Source organism: Calonectris borealis, chromosome 23 (assembly GCF_964195595.1).
Source record: "Calonectris borealis chromosome 23, bCalBor7.hap1.2, whole genome shotgun sequence".
NCBI lineage: Eukaryota > Metazoa > Chordata > Aves > Procellariiformes > Procellariidae > Calonectris > Calonectris borealis.
The window spans coordinates 9294742-9315065 of NC_134334.1; the positions used below are offsets into that span (position 1 = coordinate 9294742).

Below are 20324 nucleotides of genomic sequence, written 5' to 3' on the forward strand. Positions count from 1 at the left end.
CCACTCTTGCGGTACAGGATGTACCATTTCTACAGCCCCTCCATCTGCTGCTGCAAACACCTTTGAGTTCTTCCCATTTCTAGCACCGGGGAAATCAATAGGAATTCAGCCCAGGAGGACAAGGAGCATTTATTCCTGTCCTGTGCAACAAGCTACCCCTACTCCTGCACGTTCAATTCTGTAACTGCTTCTGTGTCGCCAATAAAGCCAGCATCTACGACTGAGCAAGGTTGGGAAAAGCAGGGAACGCTGGCAGATCTTTCGGTACACTGCTATCCCCTCCCTCTAATTGGCAATTATCGCAGCCATTAGCACACACAACACTTCACAGTTCCAAAGTGCTGCACAAACATCAGCTCATTAGCCGGCAGCAATGCCTGCGCAGGAGCACTGCCAGCATGGCTACCGCGGCTCGCAGGCAGCACAGGCAGCCCTTGGCTAGGGAAAGAGCGGCCGGCGCTCCTGCGGTCCTGCCTCCAGCTCTGAGCAGACCCAAGGCTTGGCTGGGCATAGCCAGGTTTCACCACGATGCTGAGAAACACCGTGTGCGTGACCGATACCCTCAGCAAACCCAGACCTCGGCAGCCTCTGTGCAGACTTACCCTCTCAGACGCTTCACCCGCCTGCACTGGCATCCCAGGAGCATCCTCCGGCTTTGCCCTCGTTTCTCGGGAGGCATCCTTCAGCGCCTGACAGTCGGCTTGGGCTTGCCTGTGCCAAGAGACAAGACTGTTGTGGGACACCGTGACAGATGAAGGTCGCCCAACAGCTTGTGGAGAGCAGCACCCTGGGCACCCGCCGATGACTACCACGGCGTGGGTGCGAACATTCACTTAGTTACAAGTGACTGACTTAGATGCTCGCTGGCATGAGCTCCACTAAACCCCCATTTCAGTTTGCATGGCACTTCCATAGAGACAACATTGCCGAGCTCAGTTCTGATGCTTTTAAATTTCTGCTCCCAGGGAGATACCCAAATGCCATCAGCTGCTGGGAATCTACAGAGCAGCTTTTGCAAAGCCTCAGGTCACAGCGGCGTGTACCTTAACTCTTCAGCTGCTGCTTTCAGGGCTCGATCCTTCTTCTCCACAAGGCTGGACATCTGGGATAGCTTCTCTCTGAGCAGGTTCAGTTCCCGCTCTTGGCATTTCACCCGGCTCAGGTTCTGCTCCAGTTCCACCTTCTGCTCCTCACTCAGCTCCCCTAGGAACACAACAGCTCCGTGGTTTCTTCGTGGGTTTCTCCTCACTCAGCCCTGGGGCATCTGCAGTTCTCAGGGAAACAACGTTCACGGATGTGTCCCCTTTTCCCAACGCACCATCGCGAGGGCTGTCAGCAGTAATGGACCTTGTCCCCGCAGACCCGTGCCCTGCCCCCGATAGCAGCCCTCGGATCCTGGGCCGTGCCGACAGACCTTGCTTTCCTAAATCACAGTGCAAGGCCAATCTCTTTGTGTAGGCATTTGCTTTGCATAGCACTTGCTACGGCAAATTTCCTTCTGATTGGAGAAGAATGGGATCGCAAGCATGCCCCGACTTGCAGACTTCTCTCTTCTTACCTTCCTTGTAGGCACTGTCCCTACTTTTACATGGCACCGTCACAGGCAGCGAGAGCAAGCCGTGCGCACCCCTTAGTTTCGAGGGTCAGGCTCATCTCTGCCCGCTCTGCTGGGAACTCCCATGAAGCCTCCCCAAAGCACAACCATGCCCACTGAGGAATCCCAGGCAAGGCTCTCCCAGTCTACTGGCTTGGGGTACCTTAGGCTCAAAGAAGCCCACCAGTGGGACTTTGAGAAAGATGGCCTCAGTTTTGTCCACCCGATCCCCGTCTGGTTACCCTCACTCACCATCACTGCTATCGCTTAGCCAAGGACAGGGAGGAATTCACCTACCCAAAGGGAACGGACCACCTGCTTTGCCCCGAGCAGGACAACAGCCTTGCTTTAGGATGGTGACATCTATTTCCCATTATCTGCCTGTGCCCACTAGTACCTGCCCTTGTTACTGCTCGGAAGAGGGACGGGAAGATGGAAACCTGGCAGTAGGCTTCACCTACCTCTCAGGTCTGACATCCTGGCTCTGGTTTCCCTGAGCTCTTTGGTTAGTCCAGCGATGATGGCCTCCTTGGACAGGAGCACGCTCTGCGCCGCTGCCAGCTCCTCCCTGAATTTCCTGAGAAAGACAATTGCAAATCTCACAGTGCATTTGAAAGACTCCTTTCAGGGAGCCTGTGCGCGCCTTCCTGAGCTGCATCTCATGATTAATACACACATACTACTTTTTAAACTGCCTTTCCGTCCCCTAGGTTCATGCCTGTGGCACTGGACTTGCCAGCTCACTCTCTCTTACCTGGAGCCACCCGGACGGGACAGCAGATCACTCGCACGCTGTTCGGCATCACTTTGACACTATATGCACTTAAGACCATCTCAGCCTAGCAAAAGGACTCTTCTCACCATCACAGACAAAAAAGATGTCAGGACAAGTTGCAGTCAGCACCTTAGTCTTCCTTAAGCTCTCCTAGCGATAACTGCTCTTCTCCAAGCCCCTCTGAACAAGACCACCATCAGCACGTGCTGCTTACCTCAGACAGCCGTGGGACTCTGCGGCAGGAGAAACCTCCAGCCAAGCTCCCGATGTTGACTTGCGGGCATCACCCCGAAACCCTACCGGACACAATAACAAAGGCCGATTACTTCTTTGTAATGCGTTCACGTTTGGCCTGCTCACTTCTGCTACAGATATCCTTTCCTTCACAACAGTTTTGAAGACTGAGGACCATCTTTTTTGGAAACCCGTGTCCCTTAGGGCCCAGTTCCAACAGTGTTTAGCCAGTTCCTTACATCCTTCCTTGCTTAGGATCACTTATGCCTGGGTGCAGCCCAAAGTGCTCCAGTCTTTAGAGGGCAAAGAGCCCTTCTCCAGTGGGAAAGCCCTGTCTATGACCGTGGTGCACTACCAACAGTCCCCAAAGCCACAGAACAATATGGTGCAACTCCCTGTGGCAACTCCCCGTGGCTTCTTCCAGGACTCATGGAGCTCCTCCTGCATGCAGGCAAACCTCAAACCAACATCTTCCACGATGCTTTTCATAGCAGCAAATGCACTACCCCATCTCTAGACAAATTTCACGTTCACCGAGAAGCTTCCCAGTACAGACTCATCCCATGCCACCCTTAGCTACCTTCCATTTTCTCCACAAGCGCTGCATTTTCCTCCTCCAGTGTCTTCCGCTGCTGCTCGGCCTCCAGCAACCTGTCCTCTAAAGCCACAATAGTCAGAGAATGCTGCTTGCTTTGCTCTTTGTATTCCGCTATTTCTTCCTGCAGTTTCTGTCTCTGTAACTCATTCTCCTCCCGAATGGTCCTGAGCTGCTCGTCTCGCGTGAGCACCCGCTGCTGTAACGCCATCTAGGAAACAAGACTCGCTTGGAAGCGTTGCGCGGCTTTTCCTTTGGGATCATGATCAACACCATCTCTCCCGGGGAGCAGTCAGAAGGACAGAGGGAAGGATTTCAGGGAGGGGGGAGGCTGCAGTGCCCTGCCCCCTCATCAGCAGGGACTGGGGAAGCCTTCTTCACCGAAACCGCATCTACGCCACGTCCTCTGCCTGCACACAAGGGTTGTTGGAACTACCTCTCGCGTCGCGGCTTCCTCCAGCTCGTGCGCAGCCTCTCTCAGTTTGCAGTCTGTAACCTCCTGTTCCTCTGACTTCCTTGCTATTGCCTACGCGAGGAAATTAGCAGTAATTAAGTTAACAAGCTTGCAAGAATCCACCTTTCTCTCTGCAGGTATGCATCTATGTGTATTTGGGGGGAAAAACCCCACAGTCCACTGACGGCCCCTGACCAAACGGACCACCATGCTACAGAGCACTTTCAGATCTATTTATTCCAAGTGTGAGCAGTTCTGCTTTACCTCCCGTGCATGCCACTGACCTCAGTCATGCTTCTCAGGTGGCTCTCCAGGTCTTGGATCTTCTTCTTTTCTTCCTCCACGGATTGCTTGCACTTGTCCTTCTCCTCGGCGACAGCGCTCTCCAGAATCTGAGAATTGGCAGCCCACAGATTCAGTACAGAAAAAAATCATACCGTTAGGCAAAAGACCTCAACTCCAACAAGGAAAGCAACGAGGAGGGCCCCTGCTCTGGAGCAGGGGCACGTTATGGGAGAACACCTTGGCCGGACGCGAGGCGACTCGATGAGGGAGGGGACGAGAGCGCCTGGGGGAAGGTACCACAGAGAGACCAGGAGGAGCCGCTTAGCTTTTCCTCACCTGCCTCCTTAGAAAACTCCGTGCCAGGAAACAACCATTCCCGAAGCGACAGACACAGAAGCATGCTAGAAACTGTCTTACAAGACCACCACGATAAGCCGTCCCCATCACAACATACAGACACAGCAAAACACCAGCTCACACCTTTACTGACACCACGTCCTGCGCCAGCGCCATCGGCTCGATGACCTGGGCTTCCCCGGGACGGAGGGTGACCCAGCAAGGCCCCGCCAGGCAGCCGCCCCCCCGCTCCACAGGGGATATACTTTTCCAGCCAAAACAGACCGAAAAGGAGTTCTGCATGGGGAAGGGAGGAAGTAAAAGGCTTGTCTCCTTGCGCTTGCGTTCCCTTTACTACAGACAATGCAACGTCTTGCTAAGCTCACGTATCTGAATGATGCTCCTTGCTTTCCGCTTTCTCCCAGGGATTGACTGGCAGCAGTGCATCCTGCCATTACCCAGATGCTTTCCAGTTCCACCGTGGATACTTTGAGGAGTTAAAATCACCCACATCAATACAGGAGGATATCTGACATCCAGCCTCCTGGGACTGCACCTAGACAGCTCGGGGCTGGAGACTTCTTCCTCTCACTAGGCAACGTTATTAGAGAGACCTATTTTTCCTCCATATCAGTCATTCTCCTAAAAAACAACCATAGCACTGTACCTCTTTGTTCTCCTTGTCCTTTTCCAATATAATTTGCTTGATTTTTATCTGTAGGTCTTGCTCGTGTTTCGCTTCCAGCTCCTTCACGTGCTCCTGCAGCAAAGCTGCCTGCGACTCCCGGACCCTCTCTAATTGGGCCTATTGGGAAACAGCAGATACTGAGGTGTTAAAGGAAGCGTGTTAGCAGCAGGGCAAGAAACAAACATCCTGCGTGCGTTCACTAACAAACAATTCGAAAAAGAGATATACCCTCCATCCTTGCCGCATTAGGGATACAGACACTGACACGATGACAGTGGGCTCCGTCTCCTCCATTCCCCTGCATTTACTGCAGACCCAGGGACCTCTGCTACCGTACATTCCCAATTCAGATCCCACACCGACTCGCTTAGGACTACCATCGTGTTTACCGATAGAAAGATTCCCAATCAACCCGGTTTACGTACACGCACATTTCTGTACCTGTAACATCTGATTCCTCTGTGCAGTTTCCTGACTGTTTTCCAGCAGTCTCCCAAGAGCAGCCAACAATCCTGCAAAAGCCGACAGCATCTCGCTGTACGGGGTGCTCACACAGCCCACGTGTACCACCTGGAGCATCCTCGGAGGCCTGGGGATGCCACCTGCCTCCTTGCAAAACTCGCTTTGGCCACTGCTGACCGTCAGCCCTGGCCATCACCCCCCTTGCCTGATGGGGGGGTCCACTTTCCTCCATAGGCAGCAGGGAGGAGAAGGGACCGCCACTAACTTCCCACACAGTCACCCCCTGTGCTCATTGGGATACCCAGAAAACACGTTCGGCGTGGGCTTCCCTCCCAGGCCGGCGCAGCGGATGCGCTGGTGTCGGCTATTAGGGAAGGAGGGACCCGTGGGCAACGAACCCAGAGACCCTCACTAGCCTGGAGACCCTCACTAGCCTCTTGCTACGGGAATCAGGCTCAGAGATCCCCTCGGAAAGGCTCCGAGGGGCCAGCCGAGGGTTTCCCTTCCCCACTTACTGGAACCGCGGCACATTCCCACCCCTGGGAGATCGCTGCTATTGCCGAGACATCGCTGGAAGGGCGTTTGACTGCGCACGCAGCCCGGCTGCCTGTTCCCGCCAGGACACTACATTTTCCTTGTCACAGGCTGTCACCCATTTTGCTGTGTCACCCTGTCTTCTCTAAGCCTGGCACTTCTGCAAGAGCCAAGGACGGCTCGTTGCCGTGCGATGCTCCTGGTGCTATAATTACCACTCTGCTAACCACAGCAGCCTCGCGGCTCCTCCCGCGCCCTCGCCGACACCGCTCCGCTCCACCCCGCTGCCGCCCAGCGCACGGCGCGTCCTGCACCCCTGTGCAATGCTCGGTGCTGCCGTGAGAGCGACGCTCCCCGTCCCACGCTGCTGTCAGAGCCGTTACTCCTCTGCAGTGACGCTCCACAACACACGATGCTTTGACACAGACCTACGCTTTGCTTTTCACGCGCCTTTCACCTAAACTTGGTTTTGGCAAACTCCACACAGCAACTGCTCTGCCGCTCCACATCAGGGCTTGCACAGGGAAGGAAAGACAAAGTAATTCGGAACCTGGAGACCAGGGGTTCAGATCTCAGCCAGCACCGTGGCCACACCGTGGCCAAGAAGCGTTTCCTATATGCCACCAAGGCAAAACCCACTTTGACTGAATAACCACGCTGTCAGCGGGTCAGGCCCACCACACGCAGACATCGCGTCCCACGGACAAACCCCCCAGAGTCCTGTGGGCAGCACCGGCTACACGGGGTGACCGGTGCCGCAGAGGCAGGGAATAAGAGCATGCACGCTGCCCGAGCGGGTTCCCTAGTTGCCCAAACTGCCTGAGATTTGCACCAGTGTGGGGGCCTGGCATCCCCCAAGCGGTGGCTCCCCCTGGACTTTCTCCCCTGCGGCTGGCTAGCTAGGACATCCCACCTGGAGCAGGTTTGCTCCCAGGGACACCCAGCGGGACACGGACCTTTGCCGGAGGTGCGCAGGTCCATCCCCACGCTGGCCAGGAGCTGCTCCGCGCCCTCCAGCCAGGACAGGGGGACGCGTGCCATTTCCACCACCGCTGCGGCGATGGCCGAGATGGAGGGGTCCGGGCACACCGCCTCCAGCCTCCCCAGCTCCCCTCGCAGGCTGTCGCTGCCGCAGGAGCTCCTCAGGCAAGCCTGGAAAAAACACAACCAGTGAACGAGCTAGCCTCCACAGTTAGTGGGCTTCTGGGACTCGGCGAATAACACAACGTCTCTGAAAAAGCCCTGGGTACAACCACGTGAACGCTTCGCTATGACACTTCGCTTCATGGGTCGATATCTTTGGTGGGAACGGCTCCTGGCAGGCCCAGGGGAGGACACGCTTCTGCGACACCTCCTGTTTCTTTCCAGCCAACACTTTTTGGGGCTACACTCACCTCTCGCTGATCTGGAGAACTGCGCGCTGGCTAGCGCTAATGCACAAGCGTATCTTTTCTCCGACCTATCCTCAGGCCAAAAAAATGCCCTGTGCCACTCATCTCCTGGCTGCCAGTTGGTCATCAGTATTTAAAGGACTGACCTGGAGCTCCCACAGGGATTTCTCGAACACCTCGACATTTGCAGACACCTCCTTTTCCTTGGAGAGCCTGGAGCTTAATTCCTCCTGCAGACACTTCTCTCTCTCATGACTTTGTTGGTTCTCATTGGAGATCTGCCTGACCTTCTCTACCACCTGGCAAAACCACGTGAAGGAAGAGGAGAATAAGGCATTATATTAATACCCTTTTTCAGCTGAGGGACCACAGATTGTCTCAGCGAGCAACGATTGAGACTTGCTGCAAACTGGTAGCCACGTCAGACTCCTGGGCTTCTCCCTGTTGCAGCCCACTGACTCCATCCAAGCTTTGGGGGACAAAAAGGATCATGTCTCCTTCACATCACGGAGCAGTGTCGTTAACCTGGGATAGCTGCAGCACAACTTATGAGTTGGAGAAGCTTGGCTGCTACCAGCACTCCTGTGCAGGGAGCAGGCACCGCAGCCGTTCTGCAGCAGCCGATTCAAGCCACGCCGGGCTTTGGAGGCACCGAGCATCTCCGTGTGCGGGTATCCAAACTCACCTGCTGCTCCGTTATGGCTTTTCCTGCAACGCCTGCTGCTGCCGGAGAACAGACTCGCATCACTTCGGTTTTGAAGGACTCCAGCTGCAGCAGAGATTAACACAGGGTAAGAAAAAAATCACAGAGAATCGATATTGGCTCTGCTGGGGTGCTCTACCCAACCCCCCCACACCAATGCAAAGGGCGTCCCGGCGCCTGCATCTCCGACACCGAGGCCCCGCGCACGCTCCTGCTCTCCCCTCAGGACATCGCATTAGCTCACGCGCCTTTTTCACCGTGCAACCTCGCAAGGGTTCCCTGACACCCCTCCTTTGACCCTGCCAGCTCGCACCCCGTCGGCAGCGAGGCACTGCGGTTAATCACATCCATTACTTTGCCTACAAGGTGCAAGGTGTCATCACCAGTGCAACGCACAGGGGAGGCTGTCGGCTCCCTGCCACCAAGGACAACGTGACTCCTAAACACCTCCTGCTGCCAGTACAAATTGCAAAGGACGGACCAACCAAGCTAGGCAGCTTCTCCATCCCACGCTCCAGCAGGGATTTCCGATGGCTGACTCCGATTTCCTCCTGCGAAACAGTCGGGGCAGGCTGGGGACAGCAGGGGATGCCACCTCCAGCCTCTCTGCAGGAGATGACAGCCATTTCCACTGAGGTTAGCGCTTTATGCTTCTGTATCGCAGCTGGTGCTGGCTCCTCCTGGGGCTTCGACGCATGGCTGTCCCTGTGCTAACCTACGCGGCAGCACGCAGACCCAAAAGCCTCCAGCTGCCCTTAAAAGCTTGAGGTTGCCCTTTGGCTCCACTCCGCACAAAACCTGGGGTTATTTGCCAAACATGCAATCAGACAGCTCACAGCTTTTCCTCTCATTGACTGAGTGTGCTAACAAATTCACGCTAGCAAAACTCTGCTTTGGGGTTTACGGGGGTAGCACGACCTTCCTGTGTGAAGCACGGCTTTATCCTGCTGATCTAGCACAATGTTATTCTGCAAAGGGCTGCCTCTGCCCGGAGCAGCACTACCTAGGCACGGAGGAGGGTTTGCATGGGTCCCAGACAGCATGACTACGATTACAGAGAGTACAGTGCATTCCTGTATCCTATTAAACTTGCTGCATCTTCTACGACGCCTACACAAATCCTGTGGATAAGCCTATTATACTGCACCCGACGACAAGTTAAGCCCCGTGCCAGGGTTTGGTGCTCAGGACTCTGCATCTCCTTTCCTGCACTCAAGCACGACGTCCTTCCCCATGGGAAAACCCGTACTGCTGCTGCCTGCAGCCCAGACTGCAGGATGCTCCCACCCCTGCCGCCTCCCTACCTGCTCCTTGGCCCGCCCCAGGTCGGCTCTCAGCAGGCGCTCCCTGCGCCCCATCTCCTGCAGCTGCAGCGCTTGCCTGGCACAGGCTTCCTTCAGCTCCTCCTCAGCCTGCAATGACGGGAGCATTTGCATATCAAAGCAATACCAGAAAAACATGCCACAAGCACTTTTACCCCAACTATCCACTATTCACATCACTCCAAATATAGCTTTGAAATAGCAGGAGACAGGCAGCCATCCTTCTGCAGGGGGGTGGGTTTGCAGCATCGGGCACTTAACGCTGCTTTTCGCCTGGGTTTGGTCCCTGGGCCCATCCTTGACTTTCTAACACAGCGCTCGCATAGGGCAGTCGCTGCTGCACAAATTACTTTCTTCCCTCGGGGTCCGTGGAAGAGCTCAGCGCGTTTTGACCCTCTGCCTGTACAGCCTGCGTGCCTGGGGCTTGCTGGCCCTTGTCCCACGCGTCTGCCACCCGTGCCAGGCGGACGAGGTACCTGCCGCGCCCGTCCCTCCCTGCCCTCCGCCCGCATACCCACAGCCAGACGGTTACCTTGGCTTTCTCAGCCAGCTGGTTTCGGATGCTCTCCTGCTCGGTGCAATACTTCTGGACTTCCCCCTGCAGCCCCTCCAGGTTGCGTTCCAGCTCCCCAATGCGCTGCAAGAGTCCCAGGACAGCGCAGGGTCTCACCAGAGGAGCTGGGCATTGCCCCTCTGGAGCATTTTAACCGCTAAGCAATATATTTTCCCCATCTATCCCATTTCATTTACCTTGGAATTTTCTCCTAACCTATATTTACTGTGGTTAGATTGGCTTTCAAGTGGAATGTCAATCTTATTAACCGTTCTCCTGCATTGTAATGTGGTGTTACGATTTATACAGGAGTTTACATTTCTCCGGTTCTCTATGCACATTAGGTGCCTTCTATTACAGAAGCTGGATTCAAAACAACTCCCTTAAAATGCCCAGTTAATTATTCTCTCGATGATGCATTCCTGCAGTCGCTGCTCTCCCATGTGCTCCATCACCCCAAATGACTTGCGACTCACATTTCGGCACGCAATTACTTCTGGCTCTCCAAGTTCATGCTTCATTTCCTCTTTAATTCTAGAGCACTAGAATGAATGGCAACCAAGGAAAAAAATCATCAGGGCAGGCAGATACCGTCATTTCTGCAGCAAATGTCAACGCATGCTTCAGTGCTGCAGCCCAGCTAAGTGCTCAGATACCTAATGGGTGGCGGAGTGCCCATGATGGGGCCATCAAGGCACTGCGAGCACGAGAGTATCCGCACTGGAAATGCCCGTATTAACGCATTGCCTGGCTGAGAGAAGGACAAACATCTGCAGGGAGTACCCGACAGAGAGAAATTCCTCTGGCAGCAGAAATAGTATAATAGGGATGGGGGAAAGGACCAAAGGAAAAAAATGCTTCTTAAAAACATCCACGGTAACCTGACCAGGATGGTAGCAGATATTTCCAGGCTAATCATCACTGTATCCGACTGGGCCTTTCAGTTCTGCATTTCAGGGTATCGGTGTTTCAGAGACCAACTCCGTTCTGCCAGCGCTCGGCTGCCTCTCCCGCGAGCCTGCGTGCACCAGCTCCCACCTCCCTCCATGGTCTTCCCGCATCCACGTAGTGGGGAAAACCACAAAGGGATGCTCTGGGTCATGCTCTCTGCCTCGACACCAGCGCTGTGGGCCATCACATGCCACCAGGCACCCAGCAGGATGCTCCCCTGGGATGCCTGGTCCCCCTCCCGCACACGGCAGCTCGAGTGCTCATACACATCCCCTTTCCACACGTTAAAGGGCTGATCCACATCATTCATCTCCGAAGACCTGCTTGGGGAGGATGCTCAGCCAGGTAAAGGCTGGCAGGCGCGGTGACCTCTGCCTGCACCCCCGGGGCCCCACGTATCTTTTCCATTACTTAAAAATTCACAGTGAATCACTGAAATCTCCTGGAAGGGTGCCTAGCCAGCCAGCCAAAACGCAGCGCCTGCTCTGCACTTACTATGCAGACGATGCAGCTCTGCCGGTTGAGGAGGGAGCTGCAAATATAAAGAAACAACTGCTGCACAGGCCACTTTCTTTAAGGGAAAAACCAGACTGGGCTGCAGGGAGCCACATGAAGACGGGGTTTCCATGGCTCTTTGGGAGGATCTTGGCACGAGTGCTTTGTGCGTACAAACAGCTACTGTGCTCACAGAAATCCAGGGCACACAGTACCTGAATGCAGAACAAGGAGGGGGGAAGGTGACACCGCTCCGTGGGCATTGCACGGCACCTAGACAAAACCGCAGCCCCATCGCTGCTACGTCCCCGCAGTACAGCTCTGCAACTTCTATTTGGGTGCAGCCAGGACCCTCGGGTTCCAGCTGCCCCGATAAACAGCCACGCAAACAGCTGCTACGCTCCTTAACAGAGAGAAGCATGGCCCTTCTCATCCTAGTTTCCCACATTAATCCATACGTGAGACTGTAAATTACTGAGCCCATCATGAGGGACGTTAACCTTGGCAGACACGACTGCTAGCTGATTGTCCTTTTCTCTGTTTTCCTTCTTTATTTTTTCAACATCTTGCTTGAGTTGCTGCATTTTCTGCTCCTTCCCGGCAATCTCCCTTTGCAGGCTGGTCACCAGACCTGAGAAAAACAACTCCGGTGAGAGGCTACCCAAGCGCATCCCTGCAAAAACCCTCCAGCCGCTGAGCGGCCATCCTCCCTCTTTGACAGCCGTTGGACTTGGAAGGCAGATTCAGCTTTTGGCACAGCGTGCTGGACATTGCTCCATGACAGCATCGCTAACGAGTTCCTCAGGGCCTCGCAGCACATGCTCCCTGGAGGATGAGCGGCTCTTACGGATCCGATTTTGCGGCGTTACTATGTCAGATCCACAGCTCTGATGCCTCCTCCCTGCCAAGCACCGATACTGCTCCCTTACCTCGGGCAATGAAATCAAGCAGAACAGTTTTGCTAATCTGAATGCATTACGAAAGCCAATACTTTGTGTACACCCTACATTCCTCGTGCCTGATAAAGGCAGAGATAAAGGCCGTTGGAAAAGGCTCGTGGTCCGAGGTGGCCTTTGCAGCCAGGTGCAGCCCCGCAGCAGCTCGGGTGGGCAGGTCTCCCCCACGGGTGCACGGCAGCCCGTTAAACAGCACCGCTTTCGAGCGGCTCGGAGCCTGCCCTGCAATCGGTGCTTGAGCCTTGTCTTCCTAACAAAGTTCTCGGTCCCATCACTCCCTGCCTTCCGCCCCCACGTTGTCCCTCACTCCGGGGGCACCCGTCATGTCAGTCACTGCCTGCAACCCCCACAGCGCTTCGGGACACAGAATCAGAAGTAGGACGACTTCTACGAGCCACTACAATTCATTTGTTGCCCGGAGAGTTTTGCCAATGCTCAGTATCAAGAGCCAGTCCCAAACTGCTTCGTGCCCCTACTCGGAGCTCCAGGGATACTATACCTGCGGCCAAAGCGTGGTCCCTCTTCAACTTCTCGCTTTCTTTTCGCAGCCTTCCAATCTCCAGGTCTCTTTCATAGAGAGAATGGCTGAAAACCTGGCTCGAGCCTTTCTGCAGGTTGCTGATCTGCAAAACACAGATTCAGCCACATTCCTTGCCAGATCACTTATTAATTTTATTACAGCCCCCTTCGGAGAGGGAAACCTAGTGCTTCCAGGTCACACTCTGATGGGGTTACTCTTTAGCATCTTGGACTCACTCTCAGCAGTCATTGCTTCGGATAGGATGACCTTAAATTCTTTTTGGCCGTTCATGCTCAAATCCTAATATAAAAGGCACGGAGAAGCACTGTCTCCCACTGCCTGCCATGCCGGGAATCCGCGGCTGGGGCTGGGTGACACTGCTGATGTGGTAACAGGCAGAAACGCCTGCAGATTTATCACCTTCTCAGGGCATACATATTTATTACCACAAACGCAGATCCAGAGCGGCTAATAACTCATGTTCACATTTCTGCTGCAAAGACAGTTTTTACAGTCCCTGCTGGAAATTGGGAGCCTGCGCTATCCACTTCGGCGTATCATCGCCACACAGACAACACGCAGACAGCACAAATACGCTTCCCACTGCTCAAATGACTGGTTTCACAAAGCAATTACTGGAGGGTATTGAAAAGTGAATCCACAGGTGGAAGAGGCTTTTGTCAGAGAACGGAAAGCTGCCGGGAAGACAGGCACACCACATCGTCTCGTCTCGGTGCAGTAACAGCAACGATGTTGACAGCACCCAGAAATTATATTGCCTTTTCTCCGCCTCTTCACAACAGACAGTCAGGACGAGCACAAAGCCTTTCACAGCCTCCTTCAGACCCAGTATGATATGGGAGGGCAGGATGCAACTGGGATGGGCTGGCGAAGATGCCCAGCTGCTGACCTGGGTGTCTCACGTTGGACCGACACTTGGATTGACCCTTTTCCCGTGCTGGGGATACTCAGGAGGACTCCATCTCTGTCTCTCCAGGACATTTTCTAAGGTCTCCTAAAACGTGGGTGCGTGCTATGAACATATTCCTGAACATGACAACGATAAGCCCTCTCTCCTCTACCCAGCCGCTCACTTTCAGGACGCCAAGGGGCTGCGCTGCCTTTGGGACGGGTATTCCCCCTGCAGACGCAACTGCCCAGTCCCTTCCTGGGGCAAGGGGGGCCAGGGGGGAGCAAGGGGTCCCGCTGCCTGGCCTGAGGTGGTCGTGCGTGCCTTTCCCCCACCAAAGGCTGCTTAGGCTTCTGTTTCCCTCCCCACTGCAGCATGACAGATCCTACCACATACACGGGATATTTATTTACCAGCTTCCTTAAGGGGAAACTTGCACAGAAAGCAAGCAAATGTGCAAAACAAAACAACTGGAAGAAAAAAAACCTCTGTCATTTCCCTTGGTTTCAGACACTCAACCTGCTTTTCCTAAAAACTGGGTGTTAAACTAAAAGTACCTCTGCATCAGAGAGGTATTTTCCCTGCGCGGTGCCTGCTGAAGCATTCAGTACCTGTTCCCTCAAGGCCTTGATCTCCTCCGCTTTGGCTCCCAGCTCTCGGTCGAAGGCGAGCAGCTTCTGGGTCAGCTCTACCTCGTTCCTCGCTGCCGCCTGAGCCAGGGTCTTTGCCATGGCTGCAATCTCATCCTGCAGATCTCTTATCACTGCATCTTTCTGCCGTGATTCTGTTTCTAAACCAGAAAGGCGACCGATTTCCTTCTCCAGCCGCAGAAGCTTTTCACCCTGCGGGCAGATTACGGGTGCCGTCTGTCACTCTCCGGCTACGGAGACGCCGGGCTGCCTGCTCCAGGGGGTACCGACTCATGGCCACCGACCGCACCGACCTGCTCGCCCTGGCCTCCCACGTCCCACCATGCCCATGCCCTCCGTCCACCCAGCAGTCCCCATCCACGGGAGCGGTCCCCTTTGGTGACAGTCCCTGCACCCCGCTGGGACTCACGGTCAGACACACAACCTTTGGCAGGGCTTGCCTGCTCTGCCAAGGACCGGCACAGGGATGGCGTCCCTCACACCTTCCCCAGCATCACCTTCTCCTGCGGGAGGAAATCCGCGTCGTGAGTCCCCAGGGAAGGGGCTACCCCCACACCGCTCGCACCATCGCTCAAGGTGCTGGTTGAGACTGGAAGAAAGCAAACACCACGGCAGCAAATGTCAGCATGAGAACTGGTTGCAGGCAGCAGTAACGCTTCTTGCAGCATCCCTCTCGCTTGTCTCAGAACTATTCTAAGGCAGCGGCTGCTTTACAGTCCATGAACTGCGTTCACAACCAGAAGAGAAACCAACTATTTGGCACTAAAAAGACACCAGTGCAAACAGTCTGCACAACAGAGAGGAATAATACACCTCTGGGAACCAAAAAAGCCTCAAGGGCAGCAGAGACACAGCAGACAAAGGCTCCTCTGATTTTTCAGCATTGCCCATCCCCACAGAAAGCAGCTATGCTTTTATGGCTTCCCACGTGTGAACAGCTATGCTCACTGCGATTAGCATGTGCTGATCCTTTCAGCTCTATTTCCCAAAAATCAGAGGAGTACGTGCTAACTTGGCGCATGTGCTCCCCTCCCTCTACCTTCTGCCCATGCACACGTCTTTCAGCGATGCTGCTGGGACTGCCTGGTACTGCCTCTGCTCTGGAGCACCAGCTGTACTTTGGCACTTCGCTATTGACTTTGTATTGCTTACGACTGCTCAAACAACCCAACCCCAAACCAGGAAAACCACCAGATTGTGTATCAGGCCATAACAAGCTACATTCATGGCAAAAGTCTCGTTCTCCAGCTGTAGTATTCCGCCAAAGCCTTGCCTCTGCTCCACCGCTACTGCATGCTTTATTTTCAGAAGTGTAGCAACTATGAACCTAATTTAAAGTTCCAGCACTCAAGGTAGCCAGTAACTGCACGCCAAAGGAGGAAAACAACTCCAAACAGGAGACGGGAATAGGTGCATGAGTCACTGGTGCGGATAAAGTTAGTCATCGCCCTTCCCGATCACACACAAGGAAAAAGGAAGAGGAAATGCCACTCTCGGCTACGAGGGCAATGGCATTCCCCTTTGTACGTCACAGCCCACTTCTTAACTGACCCACATGCCACCAAGGACCACACACGGTCTCCGATTAGCTCCACTGCGCAAGGTCTCACACCCAATTGCTGCCGACGCTCGTCACTTCTCAAAACTGCCTCTGCTTGGATCAACCCCGCTCAACGCTAAGTCGCTCAGAGAGGACACCAGGCTACGAACCACCAGGTTTGGCACCGGGGAGTACCTGGCCTCACCGCGGAGGTCCTACTGAAAGCCTCCGGCGGGACGGCGGTGGCCACGCTCCTAGCCCAGGCACTCACGGATCGCTTCCGCTGCGGTGGATGGGGCACGTGGCCGGCTGCTCCGGGAGCCCAGCCGCCGGGAGAGCCGGGGGGATGCTGCCACTGCAGCAAGGGGAGGTGGGGAGGAGATGCAGGAGTTGGAGGTTTGGGCTCTGCAACCAACTGGCGCTGCCCGGTCCACGCTGTGCGACGTTTCATAGGGGGATAGGACATCTGCGGTGGAAAAAGACCACAAGATCAGCAAGATTTTAGGAAGGTTTTTAGGCCCGACGTGCATGCATTATGTCATACAAAACCCAGGCACGGATCTGAGTGGAAGCAGAATTTTAGTCCTTTCCTGTTTCCATTGCTCAAGTATCAGATTTAAATCAGGAATCCCAAATATTTTGCTGAAATGAAAATAAATTATTGGAGTTTGCTGCTTTTTGAGCTCTTCCCCCTCTCTCTCGATTTGACTACCCTAATTCTGCATGTCATCTGCAAAATCTGGAAGCCCTCGTTTCACGCCTCTCCTGGCACACACAAGCGGTCCTACCCTGTCATTTCTCCCATTCACCATGCTGAACCAAAGCCTCTCACGGCACTCCTGGCTTGCCATCGCGTTTATCAGACCTTACGCTGGGCCTGTCAGTGTAATTAGGACAATATCTGCTATTCTCCTTATGAGCAGACCTTTCCAGTACAGTAGAGACAAGCCACCATTAAGGTCTCGTACACCAGCCCTCAATTACGAAGGCTGAACTAAACTGAACCAATCTTCTGCCAACACGGCCTTGGACCTGGCCTGGATGCAGACCTCCTGGCGTCTTTCCGCAAACGGAGCCAAAGACCCCAGCGCATGCTCCCCACCACTCCAGCACCTCGCCTGCTCCCAGAGCACATCTGAGCCCTGTCGCTTTTGCTAATGATGCCACCCTGGGCGCTTGCTCCCGGCTGGATTCCACCATAGCATTGTGCTGTCCCCTCCTGGGCACTTGCCCTGTGCTCCGAGGCACTGCAGGGACGTGACTCGTAGCTGGGTGTTGCTCCTCTTCACAACACATTCCTCTAATACTACTGAAAATGAAAGAGATCTCCCTATATTAGACACCATAAACGCTTCAGAGGGTGCAACAGAGAGGTGATTTACTCTCTGCAGGCAGCAGGGTCAGGCTTCAAAGCTGTTCCACAAAGGAGGATCGCAGAGCCCAGAGCAATGAAGAGGCACCCACAGGGCTTCCTCTGTGTCATGGTGCAAAATTGCTTTCTGGGCGCATCCTACATATATACTTTTGGAAATTAAAATGCTGACCGTTCCAGCAACAACAAATTTACCTAACCAGCACTGGCACCCCAGCTGCTCCAGCTTCATCATGCGTCTGGGCATTTTTTAAAATTTCTCTTGGCCAAGGCTTTCTGGACAACTTTGGATTCAGCAGGTCAGCTTGCTACACCAGGAATCTTGCTGAAACCTCCAAACCCAGCACCTGGGTGCACAAACTGGCTGGCTCCAATAAAGTTTTATTCGTACATAGGGACTGTTGGGAGACCAGGCTCTGCGACTCCCACTCCCAGGCATGCTATAGACACAGTTTTTTGGTACTCTGTCTCAGTATCTATTTTCTTGGACTCCTAATGAGCCAAAATAATAAAAATAATACTGGCACTTATCAATCCTTAACTGTATAATAACCCAAAAGCTCAATGACCTCCACAGACATCCCTAAACCATTCTTTTCCCAGAGACAGGAGACTGTCACTATGTTCGACCACATTCTTTCCAAGTTTACAATTGCTTTGGATTTCTCTTGCACTCCAAAGTCAGCTGCGACGCCCTGGCCGCGCTGTGCAGAGCAACACGGCATCTCCAGCCACGCAGGCTGCTGCCCAGCAAAGCACCGGTCAGGGCTGCGCCTTTAAGTTTGCTCTAGGTTTGATCCAAAAGCAAACGCCTCTGCTCTAAACACCTTTTGAGGAAACATAAAATGCAAACAGAGGAAAAGGACATTTGCCAGACCTACCTTGCTCATGTCCAACTTGCTGTTGGGAAACCTGTCCCGTGCTTTTCCTTTTCCCTATGGAACTGCCCGAGTTTCTTCAGCAGAGGGAGCTCAAGCTTTTCATTCCCCAACCCCCCCCCCGCCTTTCCCGAGTATCGCCCAGACGAACCTGGGAGCCTGCTCCTGCTCCCGGGGCCTTCCCTGGGCAGCAGCACCCACCCTTCCCTGGGCAGCCCCATCCACCCTTCCCTGGGCACCCTTCCCTGGGCAGCCCCATCCACCCTTCCCTGGGCACCCTTCCCTGGGCAGCCCCATCCACCCTTCCCTGGGCACCCTTCCCTGGGCACCCTTCCCTGGGCAGCCCCATCCACCCTTACCTGGGCAGCCCCATCCACCACCAGCTCGAAGGATGCTCCCCCTGCGCCGAAGCGCAGGATATCCCCCGGACTCACTCTGACAGCCGCGTTTTGGACCTGGCAGCCATTGACGAAGGTGCCGTGGGGGGAGTTGAAGTCCTGAAGGATGAAGCTGTTGTCCGAGGCGGTGAATTCGAGGGCTGCGTGATGATCTGCTACACCTGCGGACTGGCAGCGGGCAATCAACAGGCAAGTAGGGAAACCTGCCAGAAAGCAGCTCAGGTTTTGTTACGGATTTGTCAAGCCCCCCTCTCCTTGCTGCACATCTCTGCGTAAGCAAGCTGGCAGCCCCTACGCTTTGCACAGAGGACCCCCCAGTGCATCCCACTTCCTACGTCCAAACCACCACCCATTTTGCGATGGTCGGCTTCTTCACCCCTACCTGCAGGACGATGTCGGACCCTCCGTGCCTGCCTATCGTCGTGGTGCGCGGTTTCAGCTGAAAACACCCCTCCGAACTCTTTAGAAAAGCTTGCATCGTCTGGCCCCTTCACCTGCAAGGCTTGCATTGAAAAAAACAACCAACTACTCATTTAGCAATCCCCCATCCAACACACGCAACTGCGCCAAGAACACCTTGACCAACTTCTGCACTAGAAGTCGTACAAAATCAATCCAAAGGCGGCTCTGCCCCGGCTGGCAGCGCGGCTGCAGCCTCGCAGTAGCCTGGGAAACCCCGGCCGCGCCGGAGCCCGCTGCCGCCCTCCTGGGTGCGTATTTCTCTTTGTTTTGTTTTTTATTTTTTTCTTCTCCTTTTCCCAAGCAACTGGCCCGGCAGCACAACACAGCTCTGCGCCGGCGCCGGCCGCAGCTCTCCTTGCCAGCGGGTGACACACGTGGGAACTTTTCCCCATGTATCAAAAAACTCGCAGGGGGCCGTGCAAGCTGCCGGTGAGCATTTTTTCCCTTTATTACTTATTTTTTATTTAATACCGTGCACGCACGCGCGAACAGGTCTTGCAACCTCAGGCAAGCAGATAAACGTTGCCGCCCGGTGATGGGGACACCATCACCCATAGGCACGCTTCTCCATCAACGCGCCTTCATCGCAGGCTGCCACACACCCTTTTTCAGCAGAAAAAGGGAAAATAATGCACCTGCCACCAACTATGCCCCGGCAGCCTCCGGTTTGGCCTCGCCGATGCCGGCGACACTTGAGCCTCTTTCCCCCCATCCAAGCACCGGACCCTGACCTCCCGCCCTGCTGCCCTCGAAACCCATCACCCCTTTGCCGCCAGCAAACAGCACCCCAAATGACAGCCCCTAATTAGCATGGGCTCCCACCATTGCACTCTGCTAATTCCCATGCCTTTTCTGCATTGCTTTCCAAATTCTGTTAGCGCATCTTTCAAGTGCGATTGCGGCGCAGTGGACTGGGCGGAGGTGGGGGGGTCGGTGAGCTGGGCGCAGCTCGGGCACCTGCATCCCCCCCATGGGTTTTGGGAAGGAGAGAAGTGCAGCCCTGTGTTGCCCCAAACCACAGCATTTTCCTCAACACCGATGTCGTGCCATACGCAACACGAGTATATTCCTTCTGAAAAGCAGCCCAGGCTTGCTGGAAATGAGCCTAAACCTCACATTTTTGTTAACATGAACCCCCAAGATCACTTTTTGGCCCAGTCTTGCTCCCACGGGTGAGAAATTCCCACATCATCCGGCCGAAACACATAGAAAGCAGAGCATAAATTCACCCTTTGGCCAAACTCGCAGGCACACAGACAGCAGGAG

At 54.6% G+C, this 20324-nt stretch overlaps 1 protein-coding gene across 1 annotated transcript in view; it reads right to left on the reverse strand.

The window, feature by feature from the left end:
- The window catches only part of FHAD1 (forkhead associated phosphopeptide binding domain 1), a 25345-nt gene extending 6086 nt beyond the window's left edge, over positions 1 to 19259 (reverse strand). Inside the window, exons 1-22 of the mRNA XM_075172628.1 lie at positions 18979 to 19259; positions 18558 to 18764; positions 16144 to 16414; positions 14906 to 14997; positions 14370 to 14600; positions 12828 to 12951; positions 11873 to 12003; positions 10403 to 10468; positions 9906 to 10010; positions 9356 to 9463; positions 8034 to 8117; positions 7495 to 7647; positions 6914 to 7109; positions 5403 to 5473; positions 4941 to 5078; positions 3937 to 4044; positions 3635 to 3724; positions 3184 to 3409; positions 2584 to 2665; positions 2056 to 2171; positions 1044 to 1203; positions 603 to 711 (exon numbers count right to left, since the gene is read on the reverse strand). Of these exons, the coding sequence (XP_075028729.1) occupies positions 603 to 711; positions 1044 to 1203; positions 2056 to 2171; positions 2584 to 2665; positions 3184 to 3409; positions 3635 to 3724; positions 3937 to 4044; positions 4941 to 5078; positions 5403 to 5473; positions 6914 to 7109; positions 7495 to 7647; positions 8034 to 8117; positions 9356 to 9463; positions 9906 to 10010; positions 10403 to 10468; positions 11873 to 12003; positions 12828 to 12951; positions 14370 to 14600; positions 14906 to 14997; positions 16144 to 16414; positions 18558 to 18764; positions 18979 to 19074 (2964 nt within the window). The 5' untranslated portion in view covers positions 19075 to 19259. The remainder of the gene's footprint in view (positions 1 to 602; positions 712 to 1043; positions 1204 to 2055; positions 2172 to 2583; positions 2666 to 3183; positions 3410 to 3634; positions 3725 to 3936; positions 4045 to 4940; positions 5079 to 5402; positions 5474 to 6913; positions 7110 to 7494; positions 7648 to 8033; positions 8118 to 9355; positions 9464 to 9905; positions 10011 to 10402; positions 10469 to 11872; positions 12004 to 12827; positions 12952 to 14369; positions 14601 to 14905; positions 14998 to 16143; positions 16415 to 18557; positions 18765 to 18978) is intronic.
- Between the last annotated feature and the right edge of the window lie 1065 nt (positions 19260 to 20324).